General features: G+C 40.8%; 1 protein-coding gene across 2 annotated transcripts in view; it reads right to left on the reverse strand.

Annotated features, from left to right (window-relative positions):
* Positions 1 to 20,577, reverse strand: part of LOC115257421 (uncharacterized) — a 143,572-nt gene extending 122,995 nt beyond the window's left edge. Inside the window, exon 1 of one of the 2 annotated variants that reach the window (XM_062851343.1) lies at positions 19,965 to 20,577. In XM_062851343.1, the coding sequence (XP_062707327.1) occupies positions 19,965 to 20,142 (178 nt within the window). In that variant the 5' untranslated portion in view covers positions 20,143 to 20,577. The remainder of the gene's footprint in view (positions 1 to 19,964) is intronic. The other variant, XM_062851344.1, reaches the window with a different exon arrangement.
* Positions 20,578 to 20,807: the final 230 nt, after the last annotated feature.

A 20,807-nucleotide genomic window follows, 5' to 3' on the forward strand; every position in this document is an offset into this window, starting at 1 on the left:
AAAATGATGACCGGAAAATCTAAAATGACGTTTCAAAATGTTGCGGCTTCATGACACTTGTTTGGTTTGAGTTTTGGATCGTTGTCTTATATTTTATGAATATTGGATGTTATGCTAATATAAAATATATCCATATTGAGTAGATTTAGCAAGCAGTTTTCATTTTGTATTCATGTCAATGTCATCAACATGTTGCTCGAGTTTTGTTGAAAGGATATTTTAAAGCACGAGAAAGGCACCATCACCGCTAGGTGGATTAATTAGGGTTTTTTTGGTATATATCTGGTAAAATAATAACATTGGGGTATGTCTGCTATGTAAGGGTGCAAGATTTAATGGTAATCTAGCATCTATGGAAGGAAACATAGATAACGACTCAGATTTAGATGTATAATAACCAAATGGGCCGAAATTTTCAATGTCTCTTACGCCATTTTGCAGAAGAAATGCAGTACAGCCTCCTCCTCGAAGACATCCCTAGCGGGCATACCACAAAGGTAAGCAAGAGAGATAATGAGGTTTTAGTGAGTCAACCTCCACATAGTTCGATGACCCACCTTTTGGTGCCCTTCTTAAAGAGCGAGTCATGATGTCCGTAGCCACAAAACTAGATTGCATACTATGGGGGTGCGAACTACACTAGTTCATTTCCGAAGAGATACCTGTTGGTGTTGCCCAGAATTATTATTAAATTATTTACTGATGCACAGCTTAAATTACGCCCCACCGTAATGTCCTAAATTCCATCCAAACTAAAGATCGTAGACAATCGATGCACGTCATATTAAATACACCCCGGAATATAAGACGTAATTTGAAAATTGCCTTCCGAAATAGATACAACTAAACCAAGTACAAAAAGAATCCAAAACGAATTTCAATGACCAGCGAACTGTGAAATCCGCTTTGGTAACCGAACGTTTCCTATCAGCATTCCGGGCGGCGAGCGGCGTGTTGTCGAACAGACCCGAAGCGACGGGGTGGCCTCCCGCCTAGCCATTGGTGGTGGTGTCAATTGATGGCGAATGGCTAAGTTCCATTCTGCTCGCGGCCATTACAACATTTCCACTTCCCGCCACCGCACCACCACCCGTTCGAACGTGTGTACCTACACCAACACGGAACGGAACGATGATGGTTAGTTCAGCTACTTGTCAGTGCTGTTCGCTCGATGTCGGCCCCAAACCGGAACTTGGCGGTAGAGCTGCAGTATGCACATGTGGTTTTTACAACCGGCTCCGTCCGTCGTCGTCGTCGTCGTCCCATCGCATCGTCGCCGCCGCTACACGTTTTGTTATTTGCAGGCAGGTTGCGATGCCACTACACGACGACGAAGCACATGGACACGGTTGTTATAGTAGTGTTCAACTTTATCGCTTTCCTCCCTTACTATGTGAGTAGGGGCTCTGGAGTGTACGTTTCTATATTTGTGTAACGTGTTACAGAGGATTTGCAAGCTATTAGTAGCAACTGTTTGTGCTTACTGCTTGATTATTAATATGAACATGAATTTTCGTTTATGATTTTCAACAGGGCGGATCGTGTGCAAATCGCTTTTGAATTAGGACGGATGACGTACGTTCACCAAGCAGCGACATACACTCTGGAATACAAAGTTAATCCGTTGGTCATCAGCCACTAGGTTTTGGTCATGAATAGATTATTAATCCCAGCACATGTGTCTAAATAAAATGTATTTCAGATATTTTTCAATCACAAAGTAGTGATTTTGTAAAAATCAACTCAAAAGTATAATCAACATAGAGTTCATATATCCGACCATGCTGTGATCGTGACAATGTTCGTCTTACATCGTCCCGTCGATGGGCTGCTTCGAACCCGAAACCAGTCGACATAAAAGAGGTAATTTAATAGTAGTTTACGCAACAAGGTGCAGAATGAAGATTTTTACAGCACGAGTCGTACATTTATCCAACGAGGCTGGCCAAGTTGGATAATTACGACGAGTGCTGTAAAAATCGAGTTCTGCACCGAGTTGCGTACAACGTTTTTTGCAGCTTCATAAATTACCACTTGAGCATAGTTTTTAACAAAACTGTTTCATCAGACTGCACACTGATGTTCATAGCCATGATTAAGGAAATCTGATCATAGCAGGTTATACAGTACAGTTGTCACAATTTTTCAAACCTGCGTCCAGAAAGCATTAATAAGTTGATCAAAACTGAAAACAGTGCTGTAATGGTTCATTACGCAACGCAAATCAGTGCTGTAATGAACCATTACAACACTGTTAGTTTGGTGTGGGAATGTAGGCCTTTTCCTGGCAGATTTGCGTGAGGTAAAATGGCCAATTACGATGAGAAGTTTCAAAAAAATCCTTTCAACCTTCCTTTTACATCACGTTGGAAGTAGCTCGCTAACGCAGTGTACGCAGTGTACAAAAATGACCTTAATGCCAAAGGAGGGTTATATCGTAAGTATGAAAAATACGTGTTGTGTTCGTTCGCGTGTCGCGTCCCACGGACATTAATGCTTTATCCAAACGCTCATACACGATTGGTCCCTTCACATTATTGCTAATCACGGGCAATGAGAAAGCGGACTCTCATGCTATACTAACTTTCAGTCCTGGGCTCCACGGTGGGGCAGAGGGCCGAATTGAAAGATCTCCATCCTGGGCGATTGCCCACAATGCCCACCATCGCCTTGCCTTGACCTGTGGCCAGATCAAATTTCTGTCGACTTGCTTGATTTCGTTGTTGAGGCTGCACCTCCATGAACCTCTGGGTCTGCCTCTGCTGCGATATCCTGTGTGCTCCGCTGATACATACCAGGTTTCACTGACGTATAGCAGCACAGATTTCACGTTCGAGTTGAAAATTAGGATTTTGATACGTCGCTGGTTGTTTTTCCATACATTTCTTAAACTCGAAAAAGTAGCCCTCGCCTTATTGATCCGTGCACCTGTCGATCTTGGTGCCGCCATCGGCTGCCATTTGGCTACCAAGATGTTGAAAGCTTTCAAAATTCTCCACTGATTGCCCGCCCAGCTACCGTAAAGCTGGAAGGGTTGACCGTGTTCATATCCAACGATTAGGTATTGTTGACGTTGATGGTAAGATCTGCCGCCGAGGAGCGATTGGCCAGAGCATCGAGCCTGCTCTGCATATCAGAAAGCCGTTGAGCTAGGAGAGCAACGTCATCAGCCAATTCCAGGTGCTCATAAGCTTAAACAGGGGGTAGCAGTTGGTCAATTGGTGAACATTTTGATCTGTATAATTTGTGTTATACACTTCTATATAAAAACCTATTTCACATAGTCCGTCTATGCATTCGGATCAAAAACTTCTGATACTTCTTTGTCCCCATTCCTATGAAGTTAGCAGTGCCTGAGCATCAGGTTGCTAAAGGGAGATTTCAGTGTACACCGAAGTGTATTGAAACGCATAACTTTGGAGTCAGAACAAGACTGTCCTGGTACTGGAACCGAAGTTCCTTTTATTTAGTTTTTCAATCGATTATTACAATGTAAGTACATATGCCTAAAAGAGATAGATAGATATACGCCTGGGGTGGCGGTGACAATATTTCGGCAATAACTTATTTGGTAGAACATGAGCCTTAGCGCATCGTCCAAACGGACGTCCACCAACGAGTAAAAGTGCAATCAGCAAAACATGTGACGCACTGCGTACTCGAGTGCCTCGATGCAAACTGCTTACGCATGTTGCACCGAGGCCATCATTTGTACCCATGCGGACCTGACCTATTCTATATGATTCTGTTGTGACGTACCATTCTGAGTGTTTTTATTGCTAACACTGATTGATGAAGGAAAGATGTTTAAAAAAAGACACTACACCGTCTTCAACCAGAGGTTGCACAGTCTGAACAATCACTAACATTAGGCAACGGACAATACGAAACACCCAGTGGACCAATGAAGGATTTTTCGTTTGATGAAAAGTTTCCTCCGACTGGAGCGGGAATCGAACCCTCACTCCGTGGCACTCACAATACGCCTAAACGACTGACGCCGCTAACCGCACGGCCACGAAGCCGATGGTCGATGCGTGTATAGCGCAATCGTATAAACTGCACTAAACTGCAATATACGTATCAAAGTGGTGGCCATACACACTCAAACCTAAATTGCCTGTTCGGATCTTTTTTGACGAAATTAGAACAGCAGTACGATTTCGGTAACTTCGGTAATCGATTTTACTGAGACTCAGTACACCAACTGTCAAAAATGGGTGGAAAAAGTAAACAATCTATCAGAGATGTATTCAGCTGTTCTAATCACGTCAAAAAATGGCCGAACACGCTATTTTAAATTAAGTGTGTATACCTACAGGGGATAGACAAAATGATCGGGGCAGGGACAACTTTTCCCTTCTCAAAAAAATTTCAAATAGCTGTAACTTTTCCAAAAGTGCATGGAATATTATCAAATTTTCACTGTTAGTTGATCAACTAGTTCAGAGGGGGGGGAATGGGAAAAGATCGGGCTATTCTGCACGAAGTTAAAAAGATTCTAGAAAAAGGTATAATTATCCGATAGCCAACTTTGAGCTGTTATATCTCCGGATTCAATGAACCGAATGCAATGAAATTTTGAGCGTTTATGACTTATATAATGAGCTCTGAAAAACGTTTGACTCAACTTGAAATTATTAACATGAGAAAAAGTTACAGCGATTTCATTTATTTCATGATTTTTTTAGTTAATTGGCATATTTTAACTTGCATCGCAATACTTTTTCAATTAATTGAGGGCTATGTTGTTACTTTCCTTCAAAACATATTTATATTCAAGTCAATTAGAGGGCTTTTAAATGAACTGTAATAAGCATCTTGATTGAAGCGATGTTGAAATTTAAGAAAATTTGATGTTTTATTACAAAAACAATCAAAAGTTTTTTAAAGCTCATTATGTAAGTCATAAATGGTCAAAATATTATTGCATTTGGTTCATTGAATCCGGAGATATAACAGCTCAAAGATTGCTATCAGATAATTATACGTACAGAATAGCCTGTTCTTTTCCGAATTTTGTCCACTGATACACAACTAGTTGATCAACATACAGTGAAAATTGGATAATATTCGATGCACTTTTGGAATAGTCACAGCTATTTGATTTTTTTTTTTTTTTTTTTTTGAGAAGGTAAAGTTTTGCCTGTCTTGATCATTTTGTCTATCCCCTGTACTTCCGATGATATTTCGCGATTTCATATGGTTACTGTTGTATTATTAGATATGTATTTGTATTCTCGTAATAAGTATTACTGGCAACTCTGAAAACATTGACACCCTTCCAGCATTATACACTTTATGTAGAACACAATATCAGTCATTAAACTATCCTTTTCGAGTAAAGATGCGTACTCGTTTCTCTCTGATCCGAACTCGTAACAGTGACCATTACGATGTCCCAACTAATCAATCGAAAGAATAAAATACGATTTCATGTGATATGTAATACGATGTCCGTAATGAGCTTTAAAAAAATGACACCTAGCCTAAAACACGGAAGCTTGAGATTGTGAATTCAAACCCATACTATTGTAACTGATCTTCCTTGAGTAGATCACAAATGTTGGCCAATATGAACTTAAGCTTTCTGAGCCACCCATGAAACTTGCCTTTGCCTTCCTAATGCTGATATAAGGAACAGGCTGCAATTTTTCTAAGTCATTGCGGTTCCATTTATTGCAATGCTGTACTGATATACCGTATACCTAATGATGAGTTGTCAATGTATATCCAACTCGTAGCGAGTTGAATTTGCGCTTATTACGACATGTTTTGTATACAATATAAGTCCAACATCCAACAGTGTACGTTTCGACGTCATCTTCGTCATCGTCGCCGTCGGCGTTGCGGGAAAAGTGCGAGATTCGAAGGGATTCGAGAGTGTCCCTGATACTCGAACTACGCACATCATTCGATCCATTATCGCCTTGATTAATCGTACCAGTTTATCCGGGAATCCTTCGGCTGTTCGGGTCCGTATGAAGCTGATCATTGATATTAACTTCTTTTCCCGATCAGCCTAGATAGCTGTGTAGTGTCGGTAGCGGTTGTCTTAGTTGGCTAAGAATAACACTACGGGCCACCTGTTCCGGGGGTAAAAGTCCACTAAACAGGGAACCCCAATCCAAGGTGTCAGGCGACCCGTGCTGATGGATGAATGGTTGAGGGGGTTTAAAATATGCTCGATCTTTAACGGAGCCCGTAACGTAGGTAGATCGCCTTTATGTGTTGCGTTACGGTTCAAGATCTACCAAACCGAACCCTAGTGACATCCGGTTTGTCAAGTTGGGGTAATGTGTTTTGGTAATAAGGATTCATGGTACAAAGTCCTTGTTACTGGTGACAGTTTCTAAAATTGCATTCATTCTGCCTTGCTGATAGTTAAAGAATCGGACTTTGCCCACCCGAGACTACACTTGATGTTAGGAAAACAAACATGCTTTACGTATCTAATTGCGTACTAACCTATCAAGGACTGTTAAGTTTTGGTAATTCAAGGACTCTCGTGCATTCTTATTGCAGAACACATTAGGGGCTGTCCATAAACCACGTGGTCATGAAGGGGGGGGGGGGGGGGGGTTCGGCCAACGACCATTTTGTATGGACTAATAAAAAAAATTGTATGGACTAATGGACCACGCGGGGGGGGGGGGGGGGGTTGAGAAGTCCCAAAAAAATGACCACGTGCTTTATGGACAGCCTCTTATCTAATTTGACAGACAACTAGCCTAAAGTCCTGGGTTTTTCTTTGTTGTCCTGGGACTAAACTAGAAGCAAGACATGGATGGGGCTAGAGTTCCGATGCATGGATAAATATCAGTACCTTGTCAGTACCACCGTTTTGTTTTTCTCAGAATTCAAATATATTGTGTTTGATTAGGGGCGCTCTTTCACTGGGATTTAAATCTCTATGATAACGGGACCTTTTTATCTAAATCTATATCTTGTACCTCTGGGATAACAAAACAGGAACTGTACAGTAATCGATGCTTCATTGCCTCTCAATGACAATGGAGTAGTACGACATGCACTAAATACTAAGGATACGGGTAATGCCACAAAAGATCAAAATACTGGTCGCAGTGGCTCACCCGAACAGAGAAAAAAAAATCCGGGAATCCGTATTCATGCATAATCTGCCATAGCTGTTCTCTATCGATTGTATCATACGCCGATTTGAAATCGATGAACAAGTGGCCGGGGTTCTGCTAAACCGAACTAAGCGCCAAAAACTTTATTCCGAGATAATTAGGCTTTAAGTTCAACCACTCACAAATAAACAACAGCTAAGATTATTTGAAACTTTTCCACACACATGTAACTTATAAGCCTTTATTAATCATCAGAGACAAAGAATGCATGTAAATTATTTGAAATCATTGATATAATTACATTTAATTTTTCAGTACTTCGCACTCAGTTCACTCTGGCTGAACAAAAACATTGGAATATGGTTTATAGTTCAGTGTGGCTGACTGTGTTTCTTTGTTTCATAGAAAACCATTCGGATTGTGAAAAAAAACTCGATTTTTCATCGTCTATGAAGTTGAAATCGATATCACTCACAATTCTTTACATGAATCAGAGAGGACGCGTACCTCGGAGGTCTCAAAATAAGCTTGAAATATGAACGGCGGAAGCCCACCCAGCTCAGCCATTCCCACCTATGTTTTTTTATAGGCAGTGCATGTGCAGGTACAGAGCAAGAGTGATTATGAGTGATTATGTAAAATGATGTTCTTGCATGTCCTGAGGTCCTGAGATGTGCACATCTCAGGACCTCAGGACATGCAAGAACATCATTTTATGTGAAAATGGAGCAATTTGTGTACTTCAAATTCATACTGGTCGAAGAAAACCATGAAAATGATCTGCCAAAGTGAACTAAGACAAAAAAAAAATTCGAAAATATTAAAGAGATTCGAACTTGGATCCTTTAAGTGATAACCAAGCACGTTACCTCTAGGTCATTTTACTTAGCTGAAGTCCAGACGTTAAGTCTGAATCAAGTTCTAAACATTCTTCTCTAGCATGGTTTTCGTGAAAACGCCATTTTTCGATCAGCCAAAGCGAACCAAGTGTTTGATTTTTTACAAGCTTTATTATTCTTATTGGCCTTGTTGTTCAATGACGGCTTCTGTGTCAAATCATCAGTATGATGTGTGTCGACATAACGCAGGTATTTAAAACCAGTTGATTTTTGTATTGTTGAGAATAAATAGATTCTAAAATGCAGTGGATTTGGTTCGGTCTGGCTGAATGTGATTTGGAAAAATGGCGATCAGCACCATCGAAACATAATTGCATCTTCCAACATCCGTATTTATAATAACGTGTTCAATTCTCCCACAGATTGTTACTATGAGTCGGTTGGAAGTTAGAAATTTGACGGAGATGAGCATAACTTGAAATGTTCTTCATCTGGACCAACACTTAAACATTTCGCTGATTCTATGGAATGGTTTACAGTTCACTCTGGTTGGATGCACTTTTATTTTGTGTATGTTCTGCCATACAGAAATTTTGAATTTACTCCACGAAGAGCTGTCAGAATTACTGGATTTTTACATGGAAGGAAGATCATCATTTTCTTCACCTAATGGTAAAGAAAACTCAATTTTTCAAAAAATGGTCTTTGGTTCGGTTTAGCAGAACCCCGACCAAGTGATGTGTGGGCACGTTGTATTCGCGGCATTTCTGCAACACCTGGCGGATGGCAAACATCTGGTCCGTTGTAGCGCGTTCACCCATAAATCCAGTCTGTTTTCGCCCCACGAACTCTTTTGCAATCGGTGATAGACGGCGGCATAAAATTTGAGAGAGTATCTTGTAGGCAGCGCTCAGTAGTGTGATCGCGCCGTAGTTCCCGCAATCCAACTTGTCGCACTTTTTGTAGATGGGACACACGAAACCTTCCATCCATTCCTCCGGTAACACTTCCTCCTCCCAAATCTTGGTAATGACCCAGTGTAGTGCTCTCACCAGTGCTTCTCCACCGTATTTTAGAAGCTCGCTTGGTAGTTGATCTGCTCCAACGTCGCCATTGAGGTATTCATTGTAATGCTGCCGCCACCTCTCGACCATCCCACGCTCGCTCGTGAGAATATTCCCGTGATTATCTCGGCACATGTCGGCTTGCGGCACAAAGCCTCTGCGCGAGCGGATCAGCTTCTCGTAGAACATTCGTGTGCTTAGCGCGGTACAGCTCTTCCATCGCTTCGCGATCTCTTTCTTCCTGTTGGCCCTTCTTCATTCGGAAGACTGAGTTCTGTCTGTTCCGCGCCTGTCTATAACTTGCCTCATTCGTTCTCGTACGGTGTTGCAGCATTCTCGCCCATGTTGCATTCTGCTCGTTTTTCAACTGTTCACATTCGCCTTCGTACCAGTCGTTTCTATGATTCGGAGTCGCGAAGCCTAGTGCTGCAGCCGAGGTACTACCTATGGCGGATCGGATGTCCCTCCAGCTATCTTCAAGTGTAGCTGCCCCAAGCTGCTCTTCCGTTCGTTGGTAGGGTCACTTCTAGCTGCTGCGCGTAATCCTCCTGGGCAGAGTTCAAGTAGGGTATCGGGATGCTTCGTTGGCATAGTCCCCTCGTTCGGCCTATCTCAACGTTAACTAAAAACTCAAACAAACACGCATAACTGGATATCGGAAAAGCTATGCGACAAATAACTGTAACATTTCGTTTCAATTTTAGCACTTTGGAGCATTGAAATTGAATGAAAATGTCTCTTTGTTTATTTTTTGTAGACGCCATGATTCTTCGGCTTAGTGGGTAGTCTATACACATGATCATAAATGGCATGAATCTGGAACATTTTGAACTGACTTTTCAATAACTGAACATTTGATGCGACGGTCAAAGACTCTATTTTGAATTTGTAGATTTGTTTTCAACGAATAAGGCCGGAACAAATCTCATTTTCTTCTTTTGTCACAATACTCGTTGGCTCGCTAAGGGGGAGGATAATAAATAATAAATGTATTTGACGAAGAAATACCCAAACAATTCGGCAAAATCTATAAACTCATCGGATTTGTTAAGATATTTTCTGTGCAACTCTAATTTCACCTTAAAATTTTGAAATTCCTTGAATAATTTATTGGTGTCCCCCCTCAAAATGTTGAATTTCGACCAAAATTTTCCGAGGGGGCGGTGACATAAGAGAAAATCGAAATTTGTGTCAGCCTAATAAATATTTTACAAATTGAATGTGGGCCGAATATTGAGGACATTTTTTTCACTATGTACCCAAATCTTGGCCCATCACTAAAGTGACGTCAACAACACCGATAAAGTGACGTCAACAACATTGCTTGCGTAAGAACCAGAAAGAACGATCAGGAAGAAAGATTTTGTGTACGGTGAGTGTAAAAATATACACAATAAAAGGGTTGCGTTGTTACCGTTAATAAATTAAGAAATAACTTTAGTTTAAGTAATTCATTTACAGTTTTTTGAAAATTTGGCTCCGAAAATGTAATTTACAAGTAAGATTGGTGAACAAACAGAGATAATACTTCAGCAAAAACATTGAAAAAATGAGATAATAAGTGGTTCTAGTGCATGGAAAGCAATAGGCCAACGTTGTATCCACTAATAGGCCAATTTTTGTACCATAGACCAACGTTGCATACCATCGCATCGAATCTTTTCAACTTAATAAAGTAAATTCTTGAATATTAACGTTAGTTTACTTCCAATTGGTGAAACAAGAATTGCCTAGAGTGTGTAATAGGATCAACATATTATTTCTAGTGCTATTAATTCATGAGTTATTGTCAAAATTGTCAAGGCGGTTTGCAAATTAGGCCAAGGAATGGTACATATACCCTACTGACGATCAAAATGTGATATTGGTTTGTTTGAGATAAGAGATAAAAGTATTGAAAATAATATCAAAAATTTGTTCTTGAACCATCTAACCAATAGCACAATATGATATATGAAGATCAATCAAATAGCTCACTGCTATTGGTTAGATCTTACCAAGAGCTAAATGTGTCATGATGATGATGTTCCAGGAGTAAATTTGAGATATTATTTTCAGTACTTTTACCTCCTCTCTCAAACAAACAAATATCACTTTTTGTTCTTCATATCACAATATGCTATTATTGAGGTTTTTCCTCTGCTCGGGCTGAGCCACTTCTACGTTACGCAGCTGCTCGATGTTGAGCAGGCCCCTGACACGGCCTATATCAATGCATTGGAATCATGGTAGACAGGATGTCCTGTGCGCTAGTAAATAGCGCCCACTGTCAAATGCGAAAACATCAACATTTTTTTGTTAAACGTTTATTTTGGTTTGTTGATCAGTTTTTGGAATAATTTTTTCCACCTCTGTGATCATACAAAGCACTTCAAACTCGCTTTAATATTAATGTACGGTAAGAGGAGCATGCGATTAGTTGAATAAAGCTACCCAACAAACACGCAGTGTGAATTTGATTTGCTGTGTGGCTCACAACATCAAACAAAAGCTGCGTTTGTTGATTACACGCTCGTTTCAATTTGCACGAATATGAGTATAAGGCAGTTAGATGTTGGCAACGATAAATTTCATTGCTGCCAGGGGCCTGATGTTGAGCCGCGGCGTTCAACTTCGACGCGTAGTAATAACCATCGAAAGTTTTGAGCGCATGCATACAGCTACTAAGTAGTGATCCGAATCTATATTCGCACTGCGGTATGTACGGACATTGATTATATCCGACAAAAATTTACCGTCGATCGAGTGATCTCCAGGTGGCTTTGTGGATTGCGGGGGAAGAAGGTGCTTCGGATAGCCATAACACGGGAGGCTGCAAAGTTTACGCATCGCTGCCCGTTATCATTCGATACGGCGTGCAGGCTGTTTCACCCGATTACCGGTCTGTACATTTCCTCCCTTCCTACCTGCACGTTCATGTCGCCGACAATGATTTTTACTACACGCGGCGATCAACCATCGCAACAGTGCATCAAAACTTCAGACGCACAAATCTCAAGAAGCAAGCTTTAAACAACAATGCATTTTATTATTCTGTTCTTACTCACTTGTAATAAGCTTGAAATAAGAAGCTCAGGTGCGCTGGTTTTGTTTACGAAGAGATTTGTGCTCTCAAATCGTGAGTAGGTCCAAAGTCGGCCATTGTGGCGGCCATATTGGGATTCTAACAAGTCTGTCCTTAACTGCGCGTAGAACGCTTCTTTTTCGTCATCAGGTCTCCCTTCGTGTGGGCAGTGGACGTTGATGATGCTGTAGTTGAAGAAACGGCCATTAGCTCTCAACATGCACATCCTTGCGTTGTTCGGCTGCCACCCGATCACACGTTGTCGCATATTGCCCAACACTATAAATTCTATTCCCAGTTCATTGGTGCTGCCACAGCTTTGTAGCCGCTCGATGCCCACTTTTTCACACTTTCTGTCCAGTCCAACAAAGTTCTTGCGACGCCATGATGTCGAAGTTGCGGGGATGTAGTGCATCGTATATTATCCTATCACATCCTGCGAAACTAAGTGACTTGCAATTCCATGTACCAAGCTTCTAATCGTAGTCCTTGTTTCGTCGCGTGGGTCTTTGCCGATTGTATCGAGTCGTATTTTCTCCTATGTTATTCGCAATGGGGATTTTACGGGTGGCTTATTGGGCCTACGCTATAGTAACCAGACGTCCCGCGTTTCGCGGGACAGTCCCGCATTTTGACCAAATGTCCCGCGACACATTATGTCCCGCATTCGTCTCAAATCGTAAAAATGTCCCGCATTTGAAAAAACTTCAACAAGCATACAACATATTGTAGTAACTTCAGTACCAAAATAGTCAAACCGGTTTTGTACAAAGCGTAAATCACATCAAACATATTAGTCCTGTTCAACGACGTAGGTTGAACTTGCTCGAAGTTGCTGCATCCTACTCTTACCCATTTGTCAACAAACGTGAAAGAGCGGGATGGAGCAAGTTCGAGCAAGTTTAACCTACGTCGTTGAACAGGACTATTAACAAAACTTTCAACATCAGGGTTCAGAAACTGAAAGATTTTTGCGAGAAAGTACATGAAGATTCTGGGTTACAGTATGTACAGTTTGAACTCCTCAGAGCTTTTTTTTTTATCAATCGATAGCAGTCTCAGCTTTTTTTTTTTTTTTTTAATGAAAAAAATCAAATATTTGATTGATTTTTATGCACAGTCAGGCAGCATAATTTTACAGTTCGGTGAATAAAATAGAGAGTAACAAGAGTACATTTACAAACATAGTAGGCGAAACTGTCTCAAATTCAAATTTCATGATAGGGTAGGAAGTAGACCGGCCCACATTTGTATGACAAAAAAAAAAAAAAAAGTTTTCAAAATTCACGGGGCACCCTCTAGAATCGTGCCTTTGGATGAGAAGAACAATCTGTGAAAGATTCAGCTCAATTGGTTGAAAACTGAGCTGGCGCAAATGAGTTGAAGGTTTGTATGGGATGTTCAGTCCAAATATATGGAAAATTGGATGACCTCCAGTCTCTCATACAGCACGCCGATTTGACGAGTCCGATTTGGCTCAGAATTGAAAGAATGGTAGTTGATACCCTAATGAACAACTTTGTGTAAGACCATATCACGATAAAACTAAATTTATTTGCGGTTTCAGCCACTGAAAGCAGGATGAGGACATCTTCCCCAGTTTACACTCGGTTGTTACATGCAGCACGTGTTTTCCGCTCGAAACTTGCGCACTACATCATAGGCGGCTATGTTGTCCTTCATTCCCATTGCTCACGCACGTGGATGGGTATCGAGAAAATGAAGAATTACATAGCTGCCTATGATGTAGCGCGCAAGCTACGACTGGCAAACACGTGTTGCATATAACAACCGAGAGTAAACTGGGGAAGATTTCCTCATCCTGCTTTCGTTGATGGAAACCGCAACTAAATTTAGTTTTATCGTGATATGGTCTTCTACAAAGTCGTTCATTAGGGTATCAACTACCATTCTCTCAATTCTGAGCCAAATCGGACTCGTCAAATCGGCGTGCTGTATGAGAGACTGGAGGTCATCCAATTTCTCATATGTTTGAACTGAACATCCCATATAAACCTTCAACTTATTTGCGCCAGCTCAGTTTTCAACCGATTGAGCTGAATCTTTTACAGATTGTTCTTCTCATCTAAAGGCACGATTCTAGAGGGTGCCCCGTGGAATTTTTCGACATTTTTGTATTTGGGCCAGTCTAGTAGGAAGCTACTGGCAGGCGGTTCAAACGAATAATCTCGTGAAATCAATTCATCCAATAAGTTAATCAATGTTGACAGAGAAGCATCCGAACTACTCAATGAAGTAGTATGCAAGGACAAAATTGGACAAGCAGAAGCTAGATTGGTGAGCATTTTCAGGCACCTTGAGGGTAATTATAATTTCAAAAATTGTAGAGTTCACGTCATGCTTGTTAGGCACCAATGTTGTAATAAACCATTTTTGTTTCAGTTATGTACGAAGTTTGAACCACCTTATTTTAATTTTAAAAGCAATTGAGAGAAGAAATATTAAAATCATTGTTTCATTGAAGCAACAATGTAGAAAAACTTGTTTATGAGTTTGCCCCACTTCTGTGAAGCTCACAACGTTGAAACACATGCTTGGTAGAAGAAACGAGTGCTTAGGGTTCCCATCTACTCAGCCTAGAAAACTCCTCGGATTTGTTAAGAAACATTTTGCCAAATTTAGACCAAAATCATAACATGTCCTGCTAAATTAGGACGAATGGTAACGCTACGAGTGCTTCGTATTCTACAAAAAAAAATCTTGCGTATTCGTTAACAAAAAAAAATATATATATATTAAAATAATAAAAATTTTGATCATGATTTCACCTTACTATACATCTTTCCAAATTAATGTCCCGCGTTGGAGCTCTGATCATCTGGTCACTTTAGCCTACGCCAACACTACTGTCTCGCCGGAGGGCCATCGTGCCAATTCTGTTTAACGTCCCAACCAACACTAGGACGATCACGCTGATGGGGCTACCACCTTGGATCTAGCTGGACGTGGTGCAGCGTTTCTTACTCAGCCGCTGGATGCCAGAACAGACGCTGTTTGAGCCGCACCACCTTGGTGAACAAACGCTCGAATCGTACCTCCTCAATCTAACTGGAGTCACAAGGACAACAGTGCCCAGGCTGCACTACTAGCTAAGCACACAACTCTTAGCTGACGATCTTTGTCATCACTTGACCCGTGGAAGCATGAGGTAGGGACTTGTGAGGACCAGAGCTATGTTGGACGCTCTCCTTATCGACTCACCATTTTGCAGCCCAACATGCTATACTGAGTGCTATTAAAAGGCGATATTTACAAACATCAAATCACCTCCGATGATTTTTTTTTTGCATTCGCCTATCAGGACTTATTCAGGAGACCTTTATCAGCTGGCAACACAAATGGAGAAATGAGTTAAAGGTCCATTCCATACAGGTCAAAAAAATGTTTAATTTTAGGCAGCTAGGATTCCAAGTAAATAAAAAGGACTCCACGGTTGTAAAAGAAACACTTGTTGACTTATTTAATATCATGTATCACGACACGATGTAAAACGCAATTTCGTTCCCAATCAAAGCCCACATTTCAACGATTGCCATTGAACCTAATGCTATTATGATGAAATCTGTACAGTCTCATACAAATTCTGGTCGTCTGGATTGCTCCAACAAAGTGGCGCACATGAAATCCCCCCAATTGCATTCCATTCACACAGGTTGGAACAGTTTCGCTGCGAAGCCACCATCGTACAGCCAGTCGCAGCCATTATTCAACGTTATCAAATGAAATTAATTTATGACTTTACGGCGGCGGCGGCGACGCTGACTGCAACGGCTGGTGTCTGCACTCTCTAAAATAAAAGCTCTCATTTTTGAGTAGCGCCCATGCCGCACAGGGACTGTGTTGGAAACACACATTTTTTTAAATTGCTCGTACGCTCACATTTTTGCAAAATATCAATATTTTTCGGTATTTGAAGGTGGTTTATAAACCCAGTGAGGTTGCCATGTCAAAATTATTGCAAAATACATGCTCATGTGAGCGTACGAGCAATTTAAAAAAAATGTGTGTTTCCAACACAGTCATGTGCGGCATGGATGTTTACTAAAAATGTGCAGGCCGAACACATTTTTGAGCGGAGCCGTTTTTGCGTGCATACGCGCGCGCGCCACCGACCGAACTGACGTCGACAGTTGATCCTGCTGATCTACATTTATTTGAGTGGAGATTTGCTATCCCAACACACCACACTGCACTGACTCGATGATGGCAGGCAGAGTTTGCAACGCAATATGATGATGGCTTCATATGGTACATTCAGTTGGGTGCATCCTGGATGGTTGGTGGCGACAATAAGTGATGCCAATTTATTGGGGATAGTAGTGCATATGAAACATGAGTTGCGTCGAAGTAAATGCCTTCTAAATCGCATCAAATCGTTTTTGAATCGTGCAGAGGGATGGCATATGAGTACAAAGCTGGCTCTAGACAAAGCGATGAATCTCCATAATTCAATAGCTAAACATGCGTACGTTCGTGTATAAGTACGACCCTGAGCTTATAAATTTTGAATAGCTTGAGAGAGCCTGACTAATGTTTCTGGTATCTCGAGCAACAAATGAAAACCGTGCAACATCTGAAGATGGTATCTTCTGAAAACATTACATAAAAACTGTGGAAGATTCTAACAAAAAAAAACTTAATTTTAACACACCATGACATATACAACTCAAAATCAAAAATGGTTTTTATGATATGCTGAACATTGGGTGTCAGCAGAACTAGAAAAAATGTCCTCAAGGCAAAAGCCATATGACGAATTGACCAAATCCAGAATCTTATAGTGCAACTGCACAGCAGAATCAAAGAGTGGTGTGGAGAGGCATGGTAGTAGAGAGTCAATGAAACGAAAACGTTATGAATAGCCAATGCCACCCAAATGTTGGGCGGGACAGTCCCAATGATGATGCCTGTAGCCATCTGTATTAATGGGATGTCTGGATGATGTAGTGAGATTGCATTGCATAGTGTTGTACATGCTGGGTGGACGACACGCACTACCAGCCGAGCGGGATTTATCACTCTGACTGAACACAGCAGTTATAAATTTGAACATTTATTTGAATGGCATTTGCTGTAATTCAGCTGGCGTTCGTTTTGTCAAGTGGGCAAAAGTGGGATATAACTTTCAGCAATTCTGGGTCACTAATGTTTGTGTGAATGGGAATTATGATGTTTTGATGGTACAAATAGACGGACAGAACATTTCATCACCCATGTTTGTGGAAGGATCTTATGGAAATGAAAATGACTCTAATGTAAAAAAGGTTAAGAGGATTGATTGATTGATTTGTCTTTATCAAAGAAAGGTTAAGAGAAGACATTGTACCGTCTTCAGAGTGTGGTTGATAGAGGAATGTGTTATTCGCGTGCGTGTGGAGATACTGATTCAATTTGAAGTTTTTTGGTGGGTTTCTAAAAATAAATTAAGATCGTGAGACAATGGACTGGGACGTTTCGAAAAAAAAAAATGTTGATAATGTATAGAGAGACTTTCGCTGAGATCCTGAAGAAACTTTTATTTTGGTTGCAGTGGTGGTACTATTTGTAAATTCTGGCAAGGTTATGGTTCACACTACAAACGGGAGGAATGCTTCCAAGATGCCGACGGTAGCCTTGCGAAATCCTGAAGGAAAATTTTCCAATGGATCAATACTTTACGAAGAATTGGTTTGATTTTTAGCGTTTTTGGCATTCCTTAAGAAGGCTCTTGTAGTTTCATAGAAGATCATCTTAGAATTCTAACAGGAGCTCTCCCGGAAAACCCATCAGGAGTTCAACTGGGATTCAACGAGAATTTATTTGAGATTTTCGATAGAAATTCTATCATCCCTTCCTGGGCTGAAAAATGGTGAGCCGACAAGGAGAGCGTCCAACATAGCACTGGTCCTCACAAGTTCCTACCTCATGCTTCCACGGGTCAAGCGATGACAAAGACCGCCAGCTAAAAGTTGTGTGCTTAGCTGGTAGTGCAGCCTGGGCACTGTGGCCCTTCTGACTTCAGCTAGATTGATGAGGTATGTTCACCAGGGAGGTGCGGCTCATGTTCCTCCACCGGAAGCTATACCTAAGGTGGCAGCCCCACCACGATGGATAGGAGATCACTGAAGAAATGTCAACAGAAATCTCTGGAGTAATTCCCCAAGAAATCTCTGGAAGAGTAAGCTGAGGAACCCTTGGATTAATAACAGAAGCGCTTCCTGATAGTTTTTCGGAGTAATATCACCATTGAACTCTTCTGGTCATGTATACATTCAGAGATTTCTTCAGCAATTCCTCAAAGAATTTGTCAAGAAATTCTTACAAACTTTTTTGGCAGAATCTTTTCGTTATTTATTTAAGATTTTTAAAGATTTTTTATTTCAGGAAGTATCCACGGGTTTTTTAAGCAAGTGCTCAGGGATTTCTGTAAAAATGCCAGCAAAAACTATTTTAAATATTCTTCCAGAGTTGCAAGGAATGCGCAAATAGAATCTCTCAAGCATTTTTCTAAGGAATTCTGCAAAATTCTAAATCTTCTGGAATACATCTAGACATACCATCAGAAACACGTGCAGGAATTTCTAAAAAAAAACTCAGAGAATACAGCAGGGAATTTCTCCAGTATTTTTTACATTGCTTCAGAAATATCTTCACGATTTTCTTAGAATATTAATTCGGGAAAGTTTCAATAAAAAATCTTAAGAATTTTGTGAGGAATATCTACATTTCAAGAATAGTTTCACAGATTATATCAGGAGCCCCATGAAAGAATTATCAAAGAATATCTACCAAAATTCCTTCAGCATGACACAGACATTTCTCCAGGAAAATTCCCTGGCGGAATTCTCAAAGTAATTGCTAGTGGATGGAACCTCCAAGGAATGCCTGGGGAAATGTCCAATGCAATCTCTAAAAGAATTCCCTAAAATATTTTTATGTAATTTTTTGAAGAAAATTATTCCCAAACGAATTTCTGAATATATCACTGAAGGGATTTCAGAAGGAATCACGCGAAGAAGATCAAGCGAAGGAAACTTGGAAGGATTCCAGAACCCCTCCCTGGAAGAAATTCGGAGAGAATCTCTTCCACAGGAATCTCTGAATGATCTTTACGAAAAAAGTCCCCGAAAAAAATCACTGACATAATTCCCGACGAAATCCCTAGGTGGATTTCCAAAGAAATCGCTTACGGAATTCCAAAAATAATATCAAGAGAAACACACAGAGAAATTCACAGGGGAACTTCTGCAAGAATTCCTGAAGGCATTTTAGAAAAAAAACTGAAAGAAATGCCAGAAAAGGAACCATCATTGTAGGGATTCAGGAGACATTCCTGAAGAAAAATCCCTAAAAATATATCCGGAGAAAAGTTTCAAGTCAAACCCTAGCAAAAGAATAGAAGGATTCCCTGTTCTCGTGAAGAATTCCTAGATGAAGTCCGAAATATTTCAAATTTGATTAGGTAAAACGACATATTTTGCATAAGTCGTTAATTTAGATGTTAATTGCCCAATTAACCTTTTGATTGATTAAAAAAAATATTTCCTTGCTTAATGGCTTGCAGTCAAAAAAGCCCAAAATCGCATATTATGCCCTATAAATTGAGGTATAGCTCAAAATTGTGACGTGTTAGAGCAAATCTGAGCCCGGATTCGGATTCAGCGGCCCAAAATCCTTCGGAGACACATTAGTTTACTCTTGAGACAGACAAAAAGTTAATTTTTGTTACGCTGTGTAATCATTTATTTTTCAATCAATGAAAACAAAACAGTACTTTTGAATGTTTTAGTGCTCTATTTTTGCGCAGGGTAGGAAAGTTACTAGAAATAAAAACACGTATAACATGGTAATACAAAATACATCTTCTTCAAACAAAATATCCCAACGCATATAGTAAACTTACCTCCATACATGACGAACAGTGTTATCTTCAACATAATCAAGTTGGGATTTATTCCATGACGTTGGCAGAACTTTCCCCACTTGGTGAGCTCCTCGGTATCGCTATCGCCAACTGCCTCCGAACAAGTCCCCATCTCGTCGATGTTGACCTTTTCCGATTTTTCACTATCGACCCCCATCTTTCACCACTCAAATTTACCGGAAAAGAAAACACCTAAAGCACCACCGACCGCCTTTCTTCGCGTCTCAGTTAAATCGACTCCTCTCTCCAACCAACGGGAATCGACACACACACGCACGCTGTTGATCTAGAAAACGGCGCACGAACAACCCTCGAGATTAACCTTCACGACGCAGGGCACAACTGATATGAACTTTAGGTAAGGTCTGGCTTCTCGAATCAAACAAACGGCGACGACAAAGAGGGAACGCTACTGAATCTCCAGACTGACTATCTACACGTTGACCGTCATCTCTGTGATCGTCGTCGTCGTCGTCGTCGTTGAGAAGGGATGAAGATGCTACCGTTTTCTCCACATTTGCGGCAATGAGTCGCATTTGTGCGATGGTTTGCCTTAATTCATGACATCCGTTGTGATCCATACGTTTGCGTGCTCGCTGTTTGGCAGAGACGGGAGATGGATCGCACAAGGGGTAAAATAGTTTATCAGAGAAGAAGATACTGAGGGATTGTACCTAGTTATCACGCCGATAGAGACTTGACTAGGCAGAGCTGGCGTGTGTGTTACATTCAAGATCATTTCACAGCAGTTAGATGATCAAACCGAACCTACTACCACAAATCCGAGATGTGCTTCACGTAATCGCGTAAGAATTCATAGGC

The sequence above is a fragment of the Aedes albopictus genome, chromosome 2 (genome assembly GCF_035046485.1).
Source record: "Aedes albopictus strain Foshan chromosome 2, AalbF5, whole genome shotgun sequence".
Lineage (NCBI taxonomy): Eukaryota > Metazoa > Arthropoda > Insecta > Diptera > Culicidae > Aedes > Aedes albopictus.